Here is a 19,227-nt window from a genome sequence, read left to right as displayed (position 1 = left end):
TCTCCCAGGTAAAGCCCTGGGCTGGGATCCCCTCCTGGATTTGGATGGGTTTCTCTGGGCCTCAGTTTCCCCACTTGTGACATTTAAATGAGAGTCCTTTACTTTCATGGAGCTGAGGATTAACTAGGAAAACAGATGCAGTGAGTACAGGAAGAGATCCCTTGCAGACTTAGCTGGGATGTCACTGCTGGCAAATATCTAGCATTTCCAGGCTGGTAACTTGAACTCTAATTTGCAAGCCTGGGTTATCGTGAGTGGGAGGCTAGGAGCAAGGGTAGGGAGCAGTCAGGGCCAGACTGGTTATTGTTTTTGTCTGTATTTTTCTTTTATGAATTATTTCCCCCCTTTCCCCTCCACCACTACCCTCCTATTCTTTCTGAATCTGTTTTGAGAATTTTCTTGGGAATTTTAGTGCTTGTGTATTGTGATTTTCACTGGGGATGTGTCAGTGCACAAGATGGACACGGTCCCCACCCTCATAGAGCTCACAGGCTGGAGAGGAAGGAAGATGCAAAATAAATCATTCTGGAATTAAGTATTGATTTAGGGTTGTATAAAGGGGAGAAGGAGGCCGGGCACAGTGGCTTACATCTGTAATCCCAGGACTTTAGGAGGCCAAAGAGGAAGGATCGTTTGAGGCCAGGAGTTTGAGACCAGCCCAGGCAACATAGCAAGACCCCATCTTTTTTTAAAAAAAATGAAATAAATTAGCCAGGCGTGGTGGCAGGTGCCTATAGTCCCAACTATTTGGGAGGCTGAGGCCAGAGGATCACTTGAGCCCAGGAGTTCAAGGCTGCAGTGAGCTATGATTATGCCGCCACACTCCAGCCTGGGTGACAGAGTGAGACCCTGTCTCAAAAAAGTGGGTGGGAGCCAGGGGCAGTGGCTCACACCTGCCATCCCAGCACCTTGGGAGGCCTAGGCGGGTGGATCACCTGAGGTCAGGAGTTCGAGACTAGCCTGACCAACGTGGCTAAACCCTGTCTCTACTAAAAATACAAAAATTAACTGGGCGTGGTAGCGGGCACCTGTAATCTGAGCTACTCAAGAAGCTGAGGCAGGAGAATCGCTTGAACCCAGGAGGTGTAAGTTGCAGTGAGCCGAGATCGTGCCATTGCACTCCAGCCTGGGCAACAGGCTCAAAAAAAAAGGGCCGGGCACAGTGGCACATGCCTGTAATCCCAGCACTTTGGGAGCCCTGGCAGGTGGATCACCTGAGGTCAAGAGTTCAAGACCTGCCTGACCAACATGGTGAAACCCCATCTCTACTAAGTACAAAAAAATTAGCCAGGTGTGGTGGCTTATGCCTGTAATCCCAGCTACTTGGGAGGCTGAGGCAGGAGAATCACTTGAACTCGGGAGGCGGAGGTTGCAGTGAGCCGAGATCGCACCACTGCACTCCAGCCTGAGCAACAGGAGCGAAACTCCATCTCTGGGGGAAGAAAAAAGTGGGTGGAGTGCAGGGAGGAGCCTGACTTAGACTGGAGCACCAAGGAGGACTCCCCTGGGGAGTTGGCTCTGGGATAGGGGTTAGGAGGATGAGTAGGAGTCAGCTGGGAAAGGAGGAAGGGAACCTGGCTCCAGGAGGAGGACATTTCTGTCCTCTCCCACCTTGCACACCTATACCTGCTCCATTTCTAATTGTCCCCAAACTTGGGGCAAAAAGGTGAGGAGCCAGTTCCAAGGTCAATACAAGTCTCGCCTCTGAGTGGTAGGTCCCACTGTTAGTCTAACCTCCTTCCCTCCTGCTGCAGTGACACCACCTGGCCCAACCCTGGGGGGTAGGAGGGGAAAGTGAAAGGGGAACATTGGCCTTACCTGGTGCCCCCCGCCCCCTCCCAGCCTCCATCGAGGGTGGCCCCCAGCTGTCCATGCTGGGTCTGCTACGTCACATCCTGTCCCAGGAGGGCATGCGGGGCCTCTACCGGGGCATTGCCCCCAACTTCATGAAGGTTATTCCAGCTGTGAGCATCTCCTATGTGGTCTACGAGAACATGAAGCAGGCCTTGGGGGTCACGTCCAGGTGAGGGACCCGGAGCCTGTCCCCCCAATCCCTCACCCCAGGCATGACGTCCCCCACACCTCAGCCACTGGAGACTGATGATCCAACCACAGGATCCCTACTCTTTGGCCACGAGAAATCAGTACCCAGATCCTGGATTCTAGGCTCCTATGCCTCAACCATTGAGTTATGGGATCCCAGCACCCAGATCCTGGATCCTAGACTCCTATGCCCCAACCACTGGGTCATGGGATCCCCACCCTTCAGCCACTAGATCCCAGTACCCTATCTCTAGATCCCAGATCCCCTGTAACCATAACTGTGGATCCCTTACTTCAGCAACTCAAGTCTGCTACCCTAACTACAAGATCCAAGATTATCCACACCCCAGCCCTTAATCCCCATCCCCAAATCACTGGATCCTGCAGCCCTACATCCCAAGGTGGATCCCACGCTTCCCTGTCCCCCCTACTGGATCCTGGACCTCCATGTCTTAACCACTGGATCCCACACAAATCAGTGAATGGATCCCAACACCCCAACCACAGGAGCACGAATTCTCTGTGTACCTCAACACCCAGACCCCACCTCCCTCGAGCACCAGATCCAGTGTCCTTGTGAAACACTGGATCCTAGATCCCCAACCCCAGATCCCCATGCCTCGAGCCCTGGATCTTCATGCTCAGCTGCTGGATTCTGGATGTCAACAGACCTCACCACCGGATCCTGACAATCGCAATGCCTAGATCCTGGGGCCCTCATCACTGGATCCCAGATCCCCTCACTCCATCCACTGGATTCCTGCATTGGTTTTTTATTTGTTTGTTTGTTTTTTAACCTTGACACTGGGTCTCACATCCTTCTACTCTGACTGCCAGATCCCTACATTTCAAGCACTACGCCTTCCACCCCCAGCCACTGGATCCCAGATCCCCCAAGCCCTCACCCACCAGATTATGGCTCCTAAAACAAGTGTAGAGGCCCCATCAGTACAGCAAGTGGATCCTGGCAACTGCAGCTGCTGGATTCCACATTCTAGATCCCCAATCCTTCTGCCCAGTCCCTCGATGTTGAAACCTCATCTCTTAAAGGCAGACCCTGATATTCCAAGGCACTGAATCCCAAGCCCTTAACCCCTGGTTTCTGGTCTGAATCTTCCAGGCGCCAGGTCTCACATGTTCAGGCCCCAAGTCTAGATCCTGGCAGCCCAGTTACACAGTATCCCACACACACTGATGCCCAGAGCAGGCTTCTCGTGACATGAAATTGCATGGTGGAGGGAGCCTGTGGGAAAGGGAGCCCAGGTCCTGGCTGCAGAAAACCCTGGGGGATTGGTCCCAGGTCCTGATACAGCTCATCATCAGGCAGCAAGGGCAGAGATGAATGTCCTGCGACCTGCACGGATGCTGGATTCCTCCTCACCTCACCTCCTCTGCATGGCCACCCCCTCCCAGCCCTGTGGGGGAACTGTTCCCTGGAACCACCCCACTCCCTGCATCCCCCCCACTTTACAGCATCTTCCATCCGCCTCCCACCTTCTAGGCGAATAGTCCCCAGAGCTGTGTCCCTCCAAGGGGTCCGAGGAATCACTCACTCCTGGCGGCTGGCAAGGAGACAGTCTGAGGCCAGGGACACATGAAGGGATGTCCCCGCCCCAGCACTGCCAGCCCCTCCCCAGGCTTCCAGAGTTGAAAGCCAGGAGAAACTCGGCAAAGACCACCCTTCCCTGAACCCAAGCACCCAATGATGCAAAGAACAAAACAGAAAAACGCCAAATCCCCAAATTCATTCCGGATCTATTTTTCTACGAGAGAGAGGAGCAAAGTCCCCCTCCCCTACCTCCATACATTCTGCACTTCATAGCTGGATTCTGAGCTTAGGATCATCGGGAGACCCCATGGAGGGACTTGGAAAGGGGAATGGGGATTCGGGGAGGGGCTGGAGGACTTCCTCACGCTTCCACCTCCACTGCGCCCCACCTCCCTGCCTGTGTGTGTTATTTCAAAGGAAAAGAACAAAAGGAATAAATTTTCTAAGCTCTTTTATTGTGGTTTTTGCTGAAAAGGGGGTGGGTGGCTATGGGACCATCTTAGCCTACCCCTAGGGAAGGGATAAGGGGCTGCTTCCCAACACCCACAGTTCCAAGAGCCAGGAAACGATTCCCTCTTTGAGCCTCAGTTTACACATCTATAAAATGGGAGCAGGGTTAGGGAATCCATGTTTATAACCCCTTCTAAATGTTCTGGTGTTTTGTTTTTTGTTTTTTGTTTTTGAGACAGTCTCATTCTGTTGCCCAGGCTGGAGTACAGTGGCATGGTCTCAGCTCACTGCAACCTCCGCCTCCCGGGTTCAAGTGATTCTCCTGCCTCAGCCTCCTGAGTAGCTGGGATTATAGGCGCCCACCACCACACCTGGCTAATTTTTTGTATTTTTAGGAGAGACAGCGCTTCCCCATGTTGGCCAGGCTGGTCTCGAACTCCTGACCTCGTGATCCGCCTGCCTCAGCCTCCCAAAGTGCTGGGATTACAGGCGTGAGCCACTATGCCCGGCCCTGTATTTTTTTAAAAATTAGAAATTTCAAATTTTTTTCAAATTATCCGTTTCCTAGGGCTGCCAGACCAAATTATCACAAACGGGATGGCTTAAAACAATTTGTGTGTGTGTGTGTGTGTGTGTGTGTGATGGGATCTCACTCTGCAGCCCAGGTTAGAGTGCAGTGGTACACTCATAGCTGACTGCAGCCTCGAATTCCTGGGCTCAAGCAATCCTCCCACCTCAGCCTCCTGAGTATCTGGGACCACAGGGACGACAGGCACATGCACTGCTGTGTCCAGCTATTTTTTTTTTTTTTTTTTTTTTGAAACAGAGATCCCGCTCTGTCGCCCAGGCTGGAGTGCAGTGGTGCGATCTCGACTCACTACAGCTTACACCTCCTGGGCTCAAGTGATCCTCTCACCTCAGCCTTCCAAGTAGCTGGGACTATAGGCAACCGTCACCATGCCCAGCTAACTTTCTGTTTATTTCTTTGCTTGTTTGTTTGTGATGCAGCCTTGCTCTGTCACTCAGGCTGGAGTGCAGTGACACGATCGTGGCTCACTGCCACCTGTGCCTCCCAGGTTCAAGTGATTCTCCCACCTCAGCCTCCCAAGCAGCTAGAACCACAGGTGTATGCCACCATGCCTGGCTAATTTTTTTTTTTTTTTTTTTTTTTTGAGACGGAGTCTCGCTCTTGTTTCCCAGGCTGGAGTACGGTGGCTTGCTTTCGGCTCACTGCAACCTCTGCCTCCCGAGTTCAAGCGATTCTCCTGCCTCAGCCTCCAGAATAGCTGGTATTACAGGCGTGCACCACCACACCCAGCTAATTTTTGTATTTTTAGTAGAGACCAGGTTTTCTCATGTTGGCCAGGCTGGTCTCGAACTCCTGACCTCAGGTGATCTGCCCACCTCAGCCTCCCAAAGTGCTGGGATTCAAGGTGTGAGCCACCGTGCCTGGCCTAATTATTATTACTTCTTTTTTGTGGAAATAGGATATCATCTCGTTACCCAGGCCCATCTTGAACTTGTGGGGTCAAGCAATTCGTCAACCTTCAGCCTCCCAGAGTGATAGGATTATAGGTGTGAGCCATCGCACTTGGTCCTTGGTATTCCCTGGCTTATGATGGATCCATCACTCCATTGCCTGCCTATCCTCATGCTGTATGCTGCCTTCTGTGTGTCTGTGTCTCTCTGCCCAAATTTCCATCCTTTTTCTTTTTTTTCTTTTTTTTTTTTTTTTGAGACGGAGTCTCGCTCCGTCGCCCAGGCCGGAGTGCAGTGGCGCGATCTCACTCACTGCAAGCTCCACCTCCCAGGTTCACGCCATTCTCCTGCCTCAGCCTCCCGAGTAGCTGAGACTACAGGCGCCCGCCACCACGCCCGGCTAATTTTTTGTATTTTTTTTTAGTAGAGATGGGGTTTCACCGTGTTGACCAGGATGGTCTCGATCTCCTGACCTTGTGATCCACCCACCTCAGCCTCCCAAAGTGCTGGGATTACAGGCGTGAGCCACCGCACCCGGCCCCCTTTTCTGAGACAGAGTTTTGCTCTGTTGCCCAGGCTGGAGTGCGATGATGATGTGATCTCGGCTCACTACAACCTCTGTCTCCTGGATTCAAGTGATCCTCATGCCTGAACCTCCAGAATAGCTGGGATTACAGGTGCACACCACCACACCTGGCTAATTTTTGTATTTTTAGTAGAGACAGGTTTCGCTATGTTGGCCAGGCTGGTCTCAAACTCCTGACCTCAAGTGATCCACCCGCCTCGGCCTCCCAAAGTGCAAATTCCATATCTTTTTTTTTTTTTTTTTTTTTTTTGAGATGGAGTCTTGCTCTGTCGCCCAGGCTGGAGTGCAGTGGCGCGATCTCAGCTCACTGCAAGTTCTACCTCTTGGGTTCACACCATTCTCCTTCTTCAGCCTCCTCAGTTGCTGGGACTACAGGTGCCCACCACCACGCCCGGCTATTTTTTTTTTTTTTTTTTTTTTTTGTATTTTTAGTAGAGACGGGGTTTCACCATGTTAGCCAGGATGGTCTCGATCTCCTGATCTCGTGATCCGCCCGCCTCGGCCTCCTGAAGTGCTGGGATTACAGCCATGAGCCACCGTGCCCGGCCGATTCCATGTCTTGAAGGACAGCAGTCATCAGATTAGGACACCCCTCCAATGCAGTGTGACCTCATTTTAACTCGATTATATCTGCAAAGACCCTATTTCCAAATAAGGTCACATTCGCAGGTTACAGGAGTTAGGGCTTGAACACATCTTTTTAGGGGACACAGTTCAACCCAAAACGAGTAATTCAAATTCACTGTAGAAAAAAATAGAAAATTCAGGCTCATGCCTGTAAACCCAGCACTTTGGGAGGTCGGGGCAGGACGATCGCTTGAGACCAGAAGTTTGAGACCAGCCTGGGCAACACAGTGAGACCCCATTTCTGCAAAAAAATTTTCAATTAGCTGGGCATGATGGCATACACCTGTAGTTCCAGCGGCTCAGGAGGCTGAGATGGGAGGATGACTTGAGCTCAGGAGTTCAAGGTCACTTGATCCCAGGAGTTTGAGACCAGCCTGGGCAACATGGCAAAACCCTGTTTCTACTAAAAATATTAAAATTAGCTGGGTGTGGTGGAGCACGCCTGTAATCCCAGCTACTAGGGAAGCTGAGGCAGGAGAATCACTTGAACCCGGGAGGTGGAGGTTTCTGTGAGCCAAGATTGCACCATTGCACTCCAGCCTGGGCGACAGAGTGAGATTCCATCTCAAAAAAATGAAAAAAAAGTCTGGGTGCTGGCTCATGCCTATAATCCTAGCATTTTGGGAGGCTGAGGCGGGTGAACCACCTGAGGTCAGAAGTTCGAGACCAGCCTGGCCAATATTGCAAAACCCTGTCTCTACTAAAAATACAAAAATTAGCCAGGCGTGGTGGCGGGCACCTATAATCCCAGCTACTCAGGAGGCTGAGGCAGGAGAATTGCTTGAACCCGGGTGGCAGAGGTTGCAGTCAGCCGAGATTGCGCCACTGTACTCTAGCCTGGGCGAAAGAGGGAAACTACGTCTCAAAGAAAGGAAAAAAAAAAAAAGACACTGCAGCTACCATCTTGGTTATTGGTTATATGCTCTCTCTTGCTCTCTCTCCCTTTCTCATAACATTTGCTCTGAAGGAAGACGGTGGTCATGCCATGAGCAGCCTTATGGAGAGGACCATGTGGTGAGGAACTCAGCCAATAGCCATGTAACTGAACTTGGAAGAGGATCTTGCTGTCCTGGCCAACATCTCACTGCAATTCTACCAGTTGCATGCCCTGGATAGTCCAAGCTTTGGGGATCCCTCCACCAGAATAACTGGATCCCAGTACCTGAATCCTGAATCTTAGACTCTTATACTTCAAACACTGAACCACAGGAACAGCTGGCTCAGCAGCTCCTGAGTTCCTAATGCTCAGAACATGGGTGAGATGATAAACGTTTGTTGTGTTAAGCTGCCAAGCTTTGGTGGGAGGTAATTCGTCACATAGCAATAGCTGGCTAATATATATGCACCTGCATGTATATGATTTTGTCACATTTTTTTTGGTTTTGGTTTTGGTTTTTGAAACAGGATCTCACTCTGTCCCCTCCCCAGGCTGGAGTGCAGGGGTGCAGTCATGGCTCACTGCAGCTTCAAACTCCCAGCCTCAGGCGATCCTCCCACCTCAGCCTCCGGAGTAGCTGGGACCACAAGTGCACACCACCATGCCTGACTACTTTTTTTTTTTTTAGAGACTGGATCTTACTCTGTCACCCAGGCTGGAGTGTAGTGGCACAATCATAGCTCACTGCAGCCTCTAATTCTTGTGCTCAAGGGAGTCTCCCCCTTCAGCCTCCCACGTAGCTGGGACTACAGGGTGCACAGGACCACACCTGGCTAATTTTTAAAATTTTCTGTAGAAAAATTTCTTGCTTTGCTGCCCAGGCTGGTCTTGAATTCCTGGACTCAAGTGATCCTCCTGCCTCAGCCTCCCAAGTAGCTGGGATTACAGGCGTGCACCACCACACTCAGCTAATTTTTGTCATTTTTAGTAGACACGGGGTTTTATCATGTTGGCCAGGCTGGTCTCAAACTCCTGACCTCAGGTGATCCACCTACCTTGGCCTCCCAAAGTGCTGGAATTACAGGTGTGAGCCACCACACCCAGCCGAAAATAATTTTTAAAAATTAGCCGGGCGTCACTTTGGGAGGCCGAGGTGGGCGGATCACGAGGTCAGGAGATCGAGACCATCCTGCCTAACATGGTGAAACCCCCATCTCTACTAAAAATACAAAAAATTAGCCGGGCGTGGTGGTGGGCGCCTGTAGTCCCAGCTACTCTGGAGGCTGAGGCGGAAGAATGGCGTGAACCTGGGAAACGGAGCTTGCAGTGAGCCGAGATCGCGCCACTGCACTCCAGCCTGGGTCCAGCCTGGGTGACACAGCGAGACTCTGTCTCAAAAAAAAAAAAAAAAAAATTAGCCGGGTATGGTGTCCGCGCCTGTGTTCCTAGCCACTCAGGTGGCTGAGGTGGGAGAACCACCTGAGCAGAGAGGTCAAGGGGATTGATCTTAATTGTGCCACTGTACTCCAGCCTGGGTGACAGAGTGAGACCATCTTCCCATCAGCTGTTTAGCAACCTTAATTCGTTTCTTTTTTTGGAGACAGGGTTCTCGCTCTGTCACCCAGCCTGGGGTTCAGTGGCAAGATCTCAGCTCACTGCATTGCCCACCTCCCAGGCTCAAGCAATCCTTCCACCTCAGCCTCCTTGGTAGCTGGGACTACAGGCATGGACCACCATGCCCAACTAATTTTTGTATTTTTTGTAGAGACAGGAGTCTGGCCATGTTGCCCAGGCTGGTCTCGAACTCCTGGGCTCATGTGATCCACCTGCCTCAACCTCCCAAAGTGCTGGTATTATAGGCGTGAGCCACTGCGCCCAGCCTAGCAAGGTTTTGTTGTTGTTGTTGTTGTCATTGTTTGTTTGTTTGAGATGGAGTCTTGCTCTGTTGCCCAGGGTGGAGTGCATTGGCCGGATCTCGGCTCACTGCAACCTCCGTCTCCTGGGTTCAAGCAATTCTCCTGTCTCAGCCTCCAGAGTAGCTGAGATTACAGGGGCCGGCCATCAAGCCTGGCTAATTTTTGTATTTTTAGGAGAGACTGGGTTTCATCATGTTGGTCAGGCTGGTCTCGAACTCCTAACCTCAGATGATCCACCCGCCTCGGCTTCCCAATGTGCTGGGATTACAGGCGCGAGCCAGCACATCTGGCCTAGCAACCTCAATTGTATCTGCAAACTTAATTCCCCTTTGCCATGTAACAAATGTAAGTCAGCCCAGGCTGCTATAAGGAAACACTACAGAGTGGGGTCTTAAACTGCAGACATTTATTTCTGGAGGCTGGGAAATCCAAGGATAAGGTGACTGGCTAGCTCAGTTCCTGCTGAGGGATTTCTTCCTACCATGCCTTCTTGCTGTGTACTCCCATGGTAGAATGAGAGAGAAAGAGCTCAGGTTTGTCTATTTCTTATGGAACTAATTCCATCTTGCAGGGGCCATCGTCATGAGTTCATCTAACCCTAATGAGCTCCCAAAGGCCCTATCTCCAAATTCCAGCCCACTGGGAGACAGGGCTTCAACATAAGAGTTTTGATAGGGCCCAGTGTGGTGTCTCATGCCTATAATCCCAACACTTTGGATGAGGCAGGAGGATCACTTGAGGCCAGGAGTTCAAGACCAGCCTGGGCAACATAGCAAGACCCCCTACAGAAACGAAAACCAAAAGTAGCCAGGCTGTTGGCGTGTGCTCGTGTAGTCCCAGCCACTCAGGAGGCTGAGGTGGGAGGATCACTTGAGCCCAGGAGATTGAAGCTGCAGTGAGCCATGATTGCACCCCTGCACTCCAGCCCAGCCTGGAAAATAGAGAAAGACCCCTTCTCTGAAATAAAAAAAATTAACAAAAAATTAATTTTGAGCTGGGCGTGGTGGCTCACACCTATAACCCCAACACTTCAGGAGGCCGAGGCAGGTGGATCACTTGAGGTCAGGAATTCAAGACTAGCCTGGCCAACATGGCAAAACCCTGTCTCTACTAAACTTACAAAAATTATCCAGGCGTGGTGGCAGATGCTGGTAATTCCAGCTACTTGGGAGACTGAGACACGAGAATCACTTGAACCCAGGAGGCAGAGCTTGCAGTGAGCCAAGATCGCGCCACTGCACACCAGTCTGGGCGACAGAGCGAGATTCCATATCAAAACAACAACAATAATAATAATAATAATTTTGGGGTCGAGCGCTGTGGCTCACGTCTGTAATCCCAGCACTTTGGGAGGCCGAGGCGGGCGGATCACGAGATCAGGAGATCGAGACCATCCTGGCTAACACGGTGAAACCCCGTCTCTACTACAAATTTAAAAAATTAGCTGGGCGTGGCGGCAGGCACCCGTAGTCCCAGTTACTCAGGAGTCTGAGGCATGAGAATGGTGTGAACCTGGGAGGCAGAGCTTGCAATGAGCCGAGATCGAGCCACTGTACTCCAGCCTGGGCGACACAGTGAGACTCCGTCTCAAATAAATAAATAAATAAATAAATAAAAATAATAATTTTGATGGGACACAATTCAATTTATAATGATAACATATTTATTGGTTGGGAGGATCAGGAGGTGGACATTTGGGGGAAAGGGGCCATCAAGCTGCCCACCACACCCAGCGAGGTCACAGGGGCGGTTGTGACTTCATCCTCCTCTTGGTCCCCCACACAACCCTCCCACTAGACACTCCCGCATGGTAGCTGGAGTGGCAAACTACTGCTTAGAGATTTGAAGCCAGGTGTCCTAACTTCCTCCATGGGCGCTCAGCCTGGAGAACCTCAGAACCCTTGCTCCAGGATCCAGACGCTCTTTAGGAGGGTCAAGACCTTACTCATCAAAGCCCCGCCTCCCCCGCCACCTCCACCCCCACCCCCACCCCCATCCTGGAACTCTGGCTGTACACACGTGTATGGATACGTGTTTGGACACATGCATGACAACAACCTTGACCATCTCCCGTCACAGCAGGTGAGTTCAGGAAACACCGGTGTCCGAGCGCCTCTGGTCGGGACTGCAGGGAGAGGCCAGGCTACCCCCACTCTCTATGGGCCCACTCTCCCACTAGCAGACCTAGAATTCCACCTTGAAGCAGGGCAGGGCAGGGAGGCAGGGCGCGATGACTCACGCATGTAATCCCAGCACTTTGGGAGGCAGAGGTGGGCGAATCACTTGAGGTCAAGAGTTAGAGAGCAGCCTGGCCAACATAGTGAAACCTTTCTCTAATGAAAAAATATATATACAAAAATCAGTCAGGTGTGGTGGTGCACACCTATTATCCCAGCTACTCAGGAGGCTGAGGCAGGAATTGCTTGAACCTGGGAGGTGGAGGCTGCAAGGAGCTGAGATCATGCCACTGCACTGCAACCTGGGCAGCAGAGCAAGACTCCGTCTCAAAAAAAAAAAAAATGCAGACTCGGGGGAACCTGGTGGGTCTTTCACCAGGAGGGTGCCCTAGATGTGTGTCTGGGGAAGGTGCCCCAACCTGGCTGAGGATGAGGGAGGGCCGGGTCTTCCCTGCAGGTGCTGGACACAGGAGAGCAGCTGATGGTCCCTGTGGAAGTCCTGGAAGTAGATAACGAGGGGGCCTTGTGGAAGTTTCTGCTCTCAGGAGCAATGGCTGGGGCGGTGTCTCGCACAGGCACGGCACCTCTGGACAGAGCCAAAGTGTACATGCAGGTGTGTATGGGTTGGAGGGAGGACGGGACACAGTGCTGGAGCCACTGGGGAGAACGTGGGGTGAGGACAGATAGAGTTGATGTAGATGGAGTTCAGGATGGGAGTGCTGGTTGGAGTTGGGCTCTACTGGACTGGTTGAGATTGAGGTTGTGGGTGGTGATGGAGCTGGTGTGGACCTGGCTTGGAGTCGAGTTAGAGGAGCTGAGAGAACTTAACCAGGGACAGGGACCAACGGCTGGGCCAAGGTAGGGGTTGGAGGTCAGGGAATTGGGGGTGGGGTCTTTAGATGAGTTTAAAGACAGGGTAGGGGCCAGGCGTGGTGGCTCATGCCTCTAATGCCAGCACTTTGGGAGGCCCAGGGGAGGCAGATCACCTGAGGTCAGGAGTTTGAGACCAGCCTGGCCAACATGGCGAAACCCTGTCTCTACTAAATACAAAAAAATTAGCCGGGCGTGGTGGCATGTGCCTGTAGTCCCAGCTACATAGGAGGCTAAGGCAGGAGAATTGCTTGAACCCAGGAGATGGAGATTGCGGTGAGCTGAGATCGCGCCACTGCACTCCAGCCTGGGCAACAGAGTGAGACTCTGTCTCAAAAAAGAAAAAGGCAGCGTAGGACTGGAGCTATCTCAAGCAGGATATCTCACACCTATAGTCTCAGCTGCTCGGGAGGTTGAGGCAGGAGGATCGCTTGAGCCCAGGAGTTGGAGGCTGCAGTGAGCCATGATCATGCCACAAACTCTAGCCGGGGTGACAGAGCGAGATCCCTGACTAAAAAAATAAATGGGTGCAGTGGCTCACATATATAATCCTAACACTTTGGGAGGCCAAGGAGGGAGGATTGCTTGAGCTTAGGAGTTTGAGACCAGCTGGGCAGTATAGTGAGGCCACATCTCTACAAAATGATAATAAATTAATTAAATAAATAAAAATTTAAAAAGGAGTTGGGCATGGTGACTCACACCTATAATAATCTTAGCACTTTGGGAGGCCAAAGTGGGAAGATCGCTTGAGCCCGAGAGTTTGAGACCAGCCTGGGCAACCTAGTAAGACCCCATCTATACAAAACATTTTACAAAATTAGCCTGCCATGGTAGCATGCACCTGTAGTCCCAGCTACTTGGGAGGCTGAGGTGGGAGGATCACTTGAACCCAGGAGTCTCAGGCTGCAGTGAGCTGTGATTGCATCACTGCATTCCAGCCTGGGCAACAGAACAAGACCCTGTCTCAAAAACATAAACAAACAAAAAAACAAGAAAGAAAAGAAAAACAAGGCCAGACATGGTGGCTGACGCCTGTAATCCCAGCAATTTGGGAGGCCAAGGTGGGCGGATTACCTGAGGTCAGGAGTTCCAGACCAGCCTGGCCAACATGGCAAACCCCCGTCTCTACTAAAAATACAAAAATTAGCCAGGTGTGGTGATGTGAGCCTGTAATCCCAGCTACTCGGGAGGCTGAGGCAGGAGAATTGCCTGAACCAGGGAGGCAAAGGTTGCAATGAGCCGAGATCCCCCCACTGCACTCCAGCCTGGGCGACAGAGTGAGACCCCGTCAAAAAAATAAAATAAAATAAAATAAAATAAAATAAAATAAAATAAGGAAGGAAGGAAGGAAGGAAGGAAGGAAGGAAGGAAGGAAGGAAGGAAGGACGGAAGGAAGGAAGGAAGGAAGGAAGGAAGGAAGGAAGGAAGGAAGGAAGGAAGGAAGGACGGACGGAAGGAAGGAAGGAAGGAAGGAAGGAAGGAAGGAAAAAGAGAGAGAAAAGAACTGAGGAGAAGATGAAGAAGAGGGATGAGGCAGGAATGTGGGTCGATGTTGGCTTTGGGTCCGTGTTGTGTGCGATTCTAGAACTGGCTGGGGAAGGAGCTGAAGAAGGAATGGGGATGGGATGGGGATGGGTTGGGGTTGGGTGGCTGGGGAGTTCCCAGTGGGGCTGCGCTTGGGGTGGGGATGGGGACAGAGACAGAGGTAAGGAGGGGCTCCTCCAAGGTCCTCCCTCCACCCAGGTCTACTCCTCCAAGACGACCTTCACCAACCTGCTGGGGGGGCTACAGAGCATGGTGCAGGAGGGAGGCTTCCGCTCCCTGTGGCGGGGCAACGGTATCAACGTGCTCAAGATTGCTCCCGAGTATGCCATCAAGTTCTCCGTATTCGAGCAGGTGGGGAATGAGGGGTCTGCTTCCCCCAGCTCAAGCCCAAACCCCTCCCACACCCCAAAACTCCAGGCCCTTGTTCAAGACACACGCTCACCCTGCAGACCCCAGGCCTCTTCCCCGCGTGGGTTTTGTGTCGGAGGGTGGCTGACTCCTCTCTCCTCCTCTCTCCTCTCCCAGTGCAAGAATTACTTCTGTGGAATACATGGGTCCCCGCCCTTCCAGGAGCGTCTCCTCGCCGGTTCCCTGGCCGTGGCCATCTCCCAGACCCTCATTAACCCCATGGAGGTAAGAGAGCATCTGCCCCACAGGTGAGGAAACGCTGTGTAAATTAGTTACCCACATTGCTGGGCTACTTCCTCTTCCTCCTTTTTCCCCTCCTCCTCCCCTCCCCCTTTCTCCTCCTTTTTTCTCCCACTTGTCCCTCCTCCCCCTTCACCTCTTCCTCCTCCTCCTTTCTCCCCTTGTCCTCCCCTCCTCCTTTTTCCCTCCTCCTCCCCTCCTCCTTTCTCCTTCCTCCCCTCCTCCTTTCTCCCTCCTCCCCTCCTCCTTTCTCCCTCCTCCTCCCTTCACTTTCTTCTCCTCCTCCTCCCCTCCTTTCTCCCTCCTCCTTTCTTCCTGCACCTCCCCTCTCCTTTCTCCCTCCTCCTCCCCACCTCCTCTCTCTCTCTCCTCCTCCTCCCCTTCTCCTTTCTCCTTTCTCCCTCCTCCTCTCCTCCTCCTTTCTCCCTCCTCCTCCCCTCCTCCTTCCTCTCTTCCTCCTTCCCTCCTCCTTTCTCCTCTTTTCTCCCACTTCTCCCTCCTCCCTTTCCTCCTCCCTTTCTCCCCTCTCCCTCCTCCCTTTCACCTTTTCCTCCTCCTCCCCTTTCTCCCTCCCCCTCCCCTCATCTTTCTCCTTCCTCCTCCTCTCCTCTTTCTCCTCCTCTATTCTCCCTTCTCCCCCTTCACCTCGTCCTCCTCCTTTCTCCCTCCACTTCCCTTCCTCCTTTCTCCCTCCTCTCCCTCCTCCCCCTTTACCTCTTTCTCTCCTCCTCCTCTCCAATCTCCTCTTCCTTTCTCTAAATTTATATATGTATATATTATATATAACATATATACAATATATACATATGTATTTATATATGTATATGTACATATGTGTGTATGTATATATATATAAAACCTTTTCAGGCCAGACACCATGGCTCAGGCCTGTAATCCCAACACTTTGGGAGACTGAGCAGGGAGGACTGCTTGCTTGAGCCCAGGAGTTTGAGACCAGCCTGGGCAATACACCAAGACCCCATCTCTAATGAAAAAAAAAAAAATCAGCCAGGTGTGGTGGCGCGTACGCCTGTAGTCCCAGATACTCAGGAGGCTGAGGTGGGAGGATCACTTGAGCCCAGAAGGTCGAGGCTGCAGCGAGCTGTGATGGCACGCAACTGCACTCCAGCCTGAGTGACAGATGGAGACCCTGTCTCAAAAATATATATATATGTTTTATATATAATATGCACATATATACATTACTTATTATATTAGTTATATATTGTGCATATAACATGTATATATTATATATAAATAATTGAATATATATAATTATATAATTACATTTATTATATAATATGTAATATAAAAATAGATAATATATATGCATGTTATATATAATATATGCAACATATATAATATGTATATAATATGTATATATACCATATATATGTATACGTATATATTTTCATTCCTCATCTGAGAACCAGGAAGCCTTCTTTTTTTTTGAGACGGAGTCTCGCTCTGTCGCCCAGGCTGGAGTGCAGTGGCCGGATCTCAGCTCACTGCAAGCTCTGCCTCCCGGGTTTACGCCATTCTCCTGCCTCAGCCTCCTGAGTAGCTGGGACTACAGGCGCCCGCCACCTCGCCCGGCTAGTTTTTTGTATTTTTAGTAGAGACGGGGTTTCACCATGTTAGCCAGGATGGTCTCGATCTCCTGACCTCGTGATCCGCCCGTCTCGGCCTCCCAAAGTGCTGGGATTACAGGCTTGAGCCACCGCGCCCGGCCTTTTTTTTTTTTTTTTGAGAGTCTCACTCTATCACCCAGGCTGGAGTTTCAGTGGAGCGATCTTGACTCACTGCTCACTGCAACCTCCAATTCCCGGGTTCAAGCGATTCTCCTGCCTCAGCCTCCCGAGGAGCTGGGATTACAGGTGCCTGCCACCACACCCAGCTAATTTTTGTATTTTTAGTAGAGACAGGGTTTCACCATGTTGCCCAGGATGGTCTCGAACTCCTGACCTCAAGTGATCCACCTGTCTTGGCCTCCCAAAGTGCTGGGATTACAGGCGTGAGCCACCGCACCCGACCTAGGGTTCACTCTTAAAGTAACAGTTCTATGGCTTTTGAGGAATGTATAATGACTTGTATCCACCATTGTAGTATCTTATGGAGTAGTTTCACTGCCCTAGGAAGGCCCTGTTCTCTACTTATTCACTCCCTTTCTTTCCCCCCAATGCTTGATCTTTTTGCCGTAAAGTTTTGCCAGCTGTCTTCAATTTTCGAGGCTTGATGGTATGTTTTCTTGCCTCCCTTCCCTGTTATTCTTTTTTTTTTTTTTTTTTTTTTTTGAGACGGAGTCTTGCTCTGTCGCCCAGGCTGGAGTGCAGTGGCCGGATCTCAGCTCACTGCAAGCTCCGCCTCCCGGGTTCACGCCATTCTCCTGCCTCAGCCTCCCAAGTAGCTGGGACTACAGGCGCCCGCCACCTCGCCCGGCTAGTGTTTTGTATTTTTTTTTTTTTTAGTAGAGACGGGGTTTCACCAGGTTAGCCAGGATGGTCTCGATCTCCTGACCTTGCGATCCGCCCATCTCGGCCTCCCAAAGTGCTGGGATTACAGGCTTGAGCCACCGCGCCTGGCCTCCCTGTTATTCTTAATCAATTTTCCAGGCCGTTCTTCTATGTTGATGTTTCCATATATATCTTATTTTTATTTTATTGATTTTTTTTTGTAGAGATGGGGTCTCGCTTTGTTGCCCAGTCTGGTCTCAAACTCCTGGCCTCAAGCGATCCTCCCGCCTCAGCCTCCCAAAGGGCTGGGATGACAGACGTGAGCCTTCTTCCCTCACTCTCTTGGCCTTTGCCAGGATTTGTGCTTCAGAACTCAAAATTCAGAGAGCATCCCAGGGACTCTGACAGATCTGGGTCTGAAACCCAGCTCTTTGCCTTCCTGAGCCTCATTTTCCTTGTTTGTAGGGTGGGGACAATGGCTACCCCTGAGAATCATTGACAGGATTCAATTGAATGAGCTGCCTTGTTCCCCGCCATCCCCAGGTGCTGAAGACACGGCTGACCTTGCGACGGACGGGCCAGTACAAGGGGCTGCTGGACTGCGCCAGGCAGATCTTGCAGCGGGAGGGCACCCGCGCCCTTTACCGCGGCTACCTGCCCAATATGCTCGGCATCATCCCCTACGCCTGCACCGACCTGGCTGTCTATGAGGTATGGGTCCTGCAGAGGGGGTGGCAGGGGTGGCCGGAGCCCAGGCTGCTAGTGAGCTTTCTCCTGGCCCCCCTTCTCTTGCAGATGCTCCAGTGCTTCTGGCTGAAGTCAGGCAGGGATATGGGGGACCCCAGTGGCCTGGTCAGTCTGTCATCTGTGACGCTATCCACGACCTGTGGCCAGATGGCCAGCTACCCACTGACTCTGGTGCGCACCAGGATGCAGGCCCAAGGTCAGCCTGCCCCCAGCGGCCACCACGCATGCCCATTCCCCGCAAGGCCCTGGCTGTCTTAATTTTCTCATTCCCCAAAACTGAGTCCGGCACCCTCCATGTCTGATCCCAGCCCACTTTTGATGGCTTTTGAGACTCCATCTCAATATATACATATAAAGTAGCCAGGCATGGTGATACAGACCTGTGGTCCCAGCGACTTGGGAGGCTGAGCCTGGAGGATCCCTTGAGCTCTGGAGATCGAGGCTGCAGTGAGCTATGATCGTGCCTCTGCACTCCAGCCTGAGTGACAGAGCCAGATCCTATCCCCACTGCCACCCTCGAAGAAAATTTCCTAAAATTAATCCTGAAAACTCCTACTCAAACACTCCCCCACTCTTCCTAAAACTGACCAATTTCCTCTAAGACTTCGAAATTCCTTTCCTACTGACCCCTGGGGCCCCTACCGGTGGCTTCAGCACCTGTCTGCAACATTCCAGACTCCTAGGAGGCCGGGTCATCTCTGGCCTAGTTCTGATCTTGTCTGTGTCCCTGCAGATACCGTGGAGGGCTCAAATCCCACCATGCGCGGAGTCCTCCAGCGGATCCTGGCCCAGCAGGGCTGGCTAGGGCTGTACCGAGGCATGACCCCCACGCTACTGAAGGTCTTACCAGCAGGTGGCATCAGCTATGTGGTGTACGAAGCCATGAAGAAAACCCTGGGCGTATAGGCTGTGAGCTGGACGACACAGCCTAGGCAGAAATGGGACAGGAGGACCTGATGACCCCTGGCCTCAAAGAGCCCTCAAGGCCTCAAGGCTCAGGCCCTGGAGCAGTTGTTGGTGGCAAAAGCAGGCTGGGGGTGGGGTGGGGGTGGGGCGCTGGGTCAGAAGATTCCTGAGGCTGGGGTTGGTGGGTGGGGGGTGATGCTGCGTCAGAAGATTCCCAGGGCTCCCTCCCCACAGTGCAGCCTGAGACAAGAAACGTGGACTCCAGTCTGGCTCCTTGTGGGTCGTCCTGGCTCCAGGGCGAAATGGTGAACATGTCACACAACGAGGAATAAAGAGATGGTTTTTGTTGAA

The 19,227-nt window shown here is 51.8% G+C and overlaps 2 protein-coding genes across 11 annotated transcripts in view; both read left to right on the top strand.

Annotated features, from left to right (window-relative positions):
* LOC105484653 (solute carrier family 25 member 23) overlaps positions 1 to 8,091 on the top strand; it is a 25,540-nt gene extending 17,449 nt beyond the window's left edge. For 4 of the 9 annotated variants that reach the window (XM_011746505.3, XM_011746523.3, XM_011746515.3 and 1 more), the window contains 2 exons: positions 1,843 to 2,023; positions 7,702 to 8,091. In XM_011746505.3, the coding sequence (XP_011744807.2) occupies positions 1,843 to 2,023; positions 7,702 to 7,723 (203 nt within the window). In that variant the 3' untranslated portion in view covers positions 7,724 to 8,091. Of the gene's footprint in view, positions 1 to 1,842; positions 4,044 to 7,701 lie in introns of those variants that run through there. The other 5 variants (XM_011746517.3, XM_071087943.1, XM_011746492.3 and 2 more) reach the window with 3 other exon arrangements.
* LOC105484648 (solute carrier family 25 member 41) lies at positions 7,886 to 19,227 on the top strand. Of its 2 annotated transcripts, none has more exons than XM_011746471.3 (7): positions 7,886 to 7,990; positions 12,162 to 12,317; positions 14,321 to 14,473; positions 14,648 to 14,755; positions 17,767 to 17,934; positions 18,019 to 18,166; positions 18,704 to 19,029. In XM_011746471.3, exons 1-7 carry the CDS (start codon positions 7,976 to 7,978, stop codon positions 18,874 to 18,876), a joined length of 921 nt encoding a protein of 306 aa, XP_011744773.1. In that variant the 5' UTR covers positions 7,886 to 7,975; the 3' UTR covers positions 18,877 to 19,029. The 2 variants fall into 2 exon arrangements, with proteins under 2 accessions (XP_011744773.1, XP_070944045.1); XM_071087944.1 differs by lacking the exon at positions 7,886 to 7,990 and adding an exon at positions 11,260 to 11,609 and having other exon boundaries at positions 18,704 to 19,227.

The sequence above is a fragment of the Macaca nemestrina genome, chromosome 20 (genome assembly GCF_043159975.1).
Source record: "Macaca nemestrina isolate mMacNem1 chromosome 20, mMacNem.hap1, whole genome shotgun sequence".
Lineage (NCBI taxonomy): Eukaryota > Metazoa > Chordata > Mammalia > Primates > Cercopithecidae > Macaca > Macaca nemestrina.
Note: the sequence above shows the minus strand (reverse complement) of the source record. Positions and strands in the feature narration are given on the sequence as shown.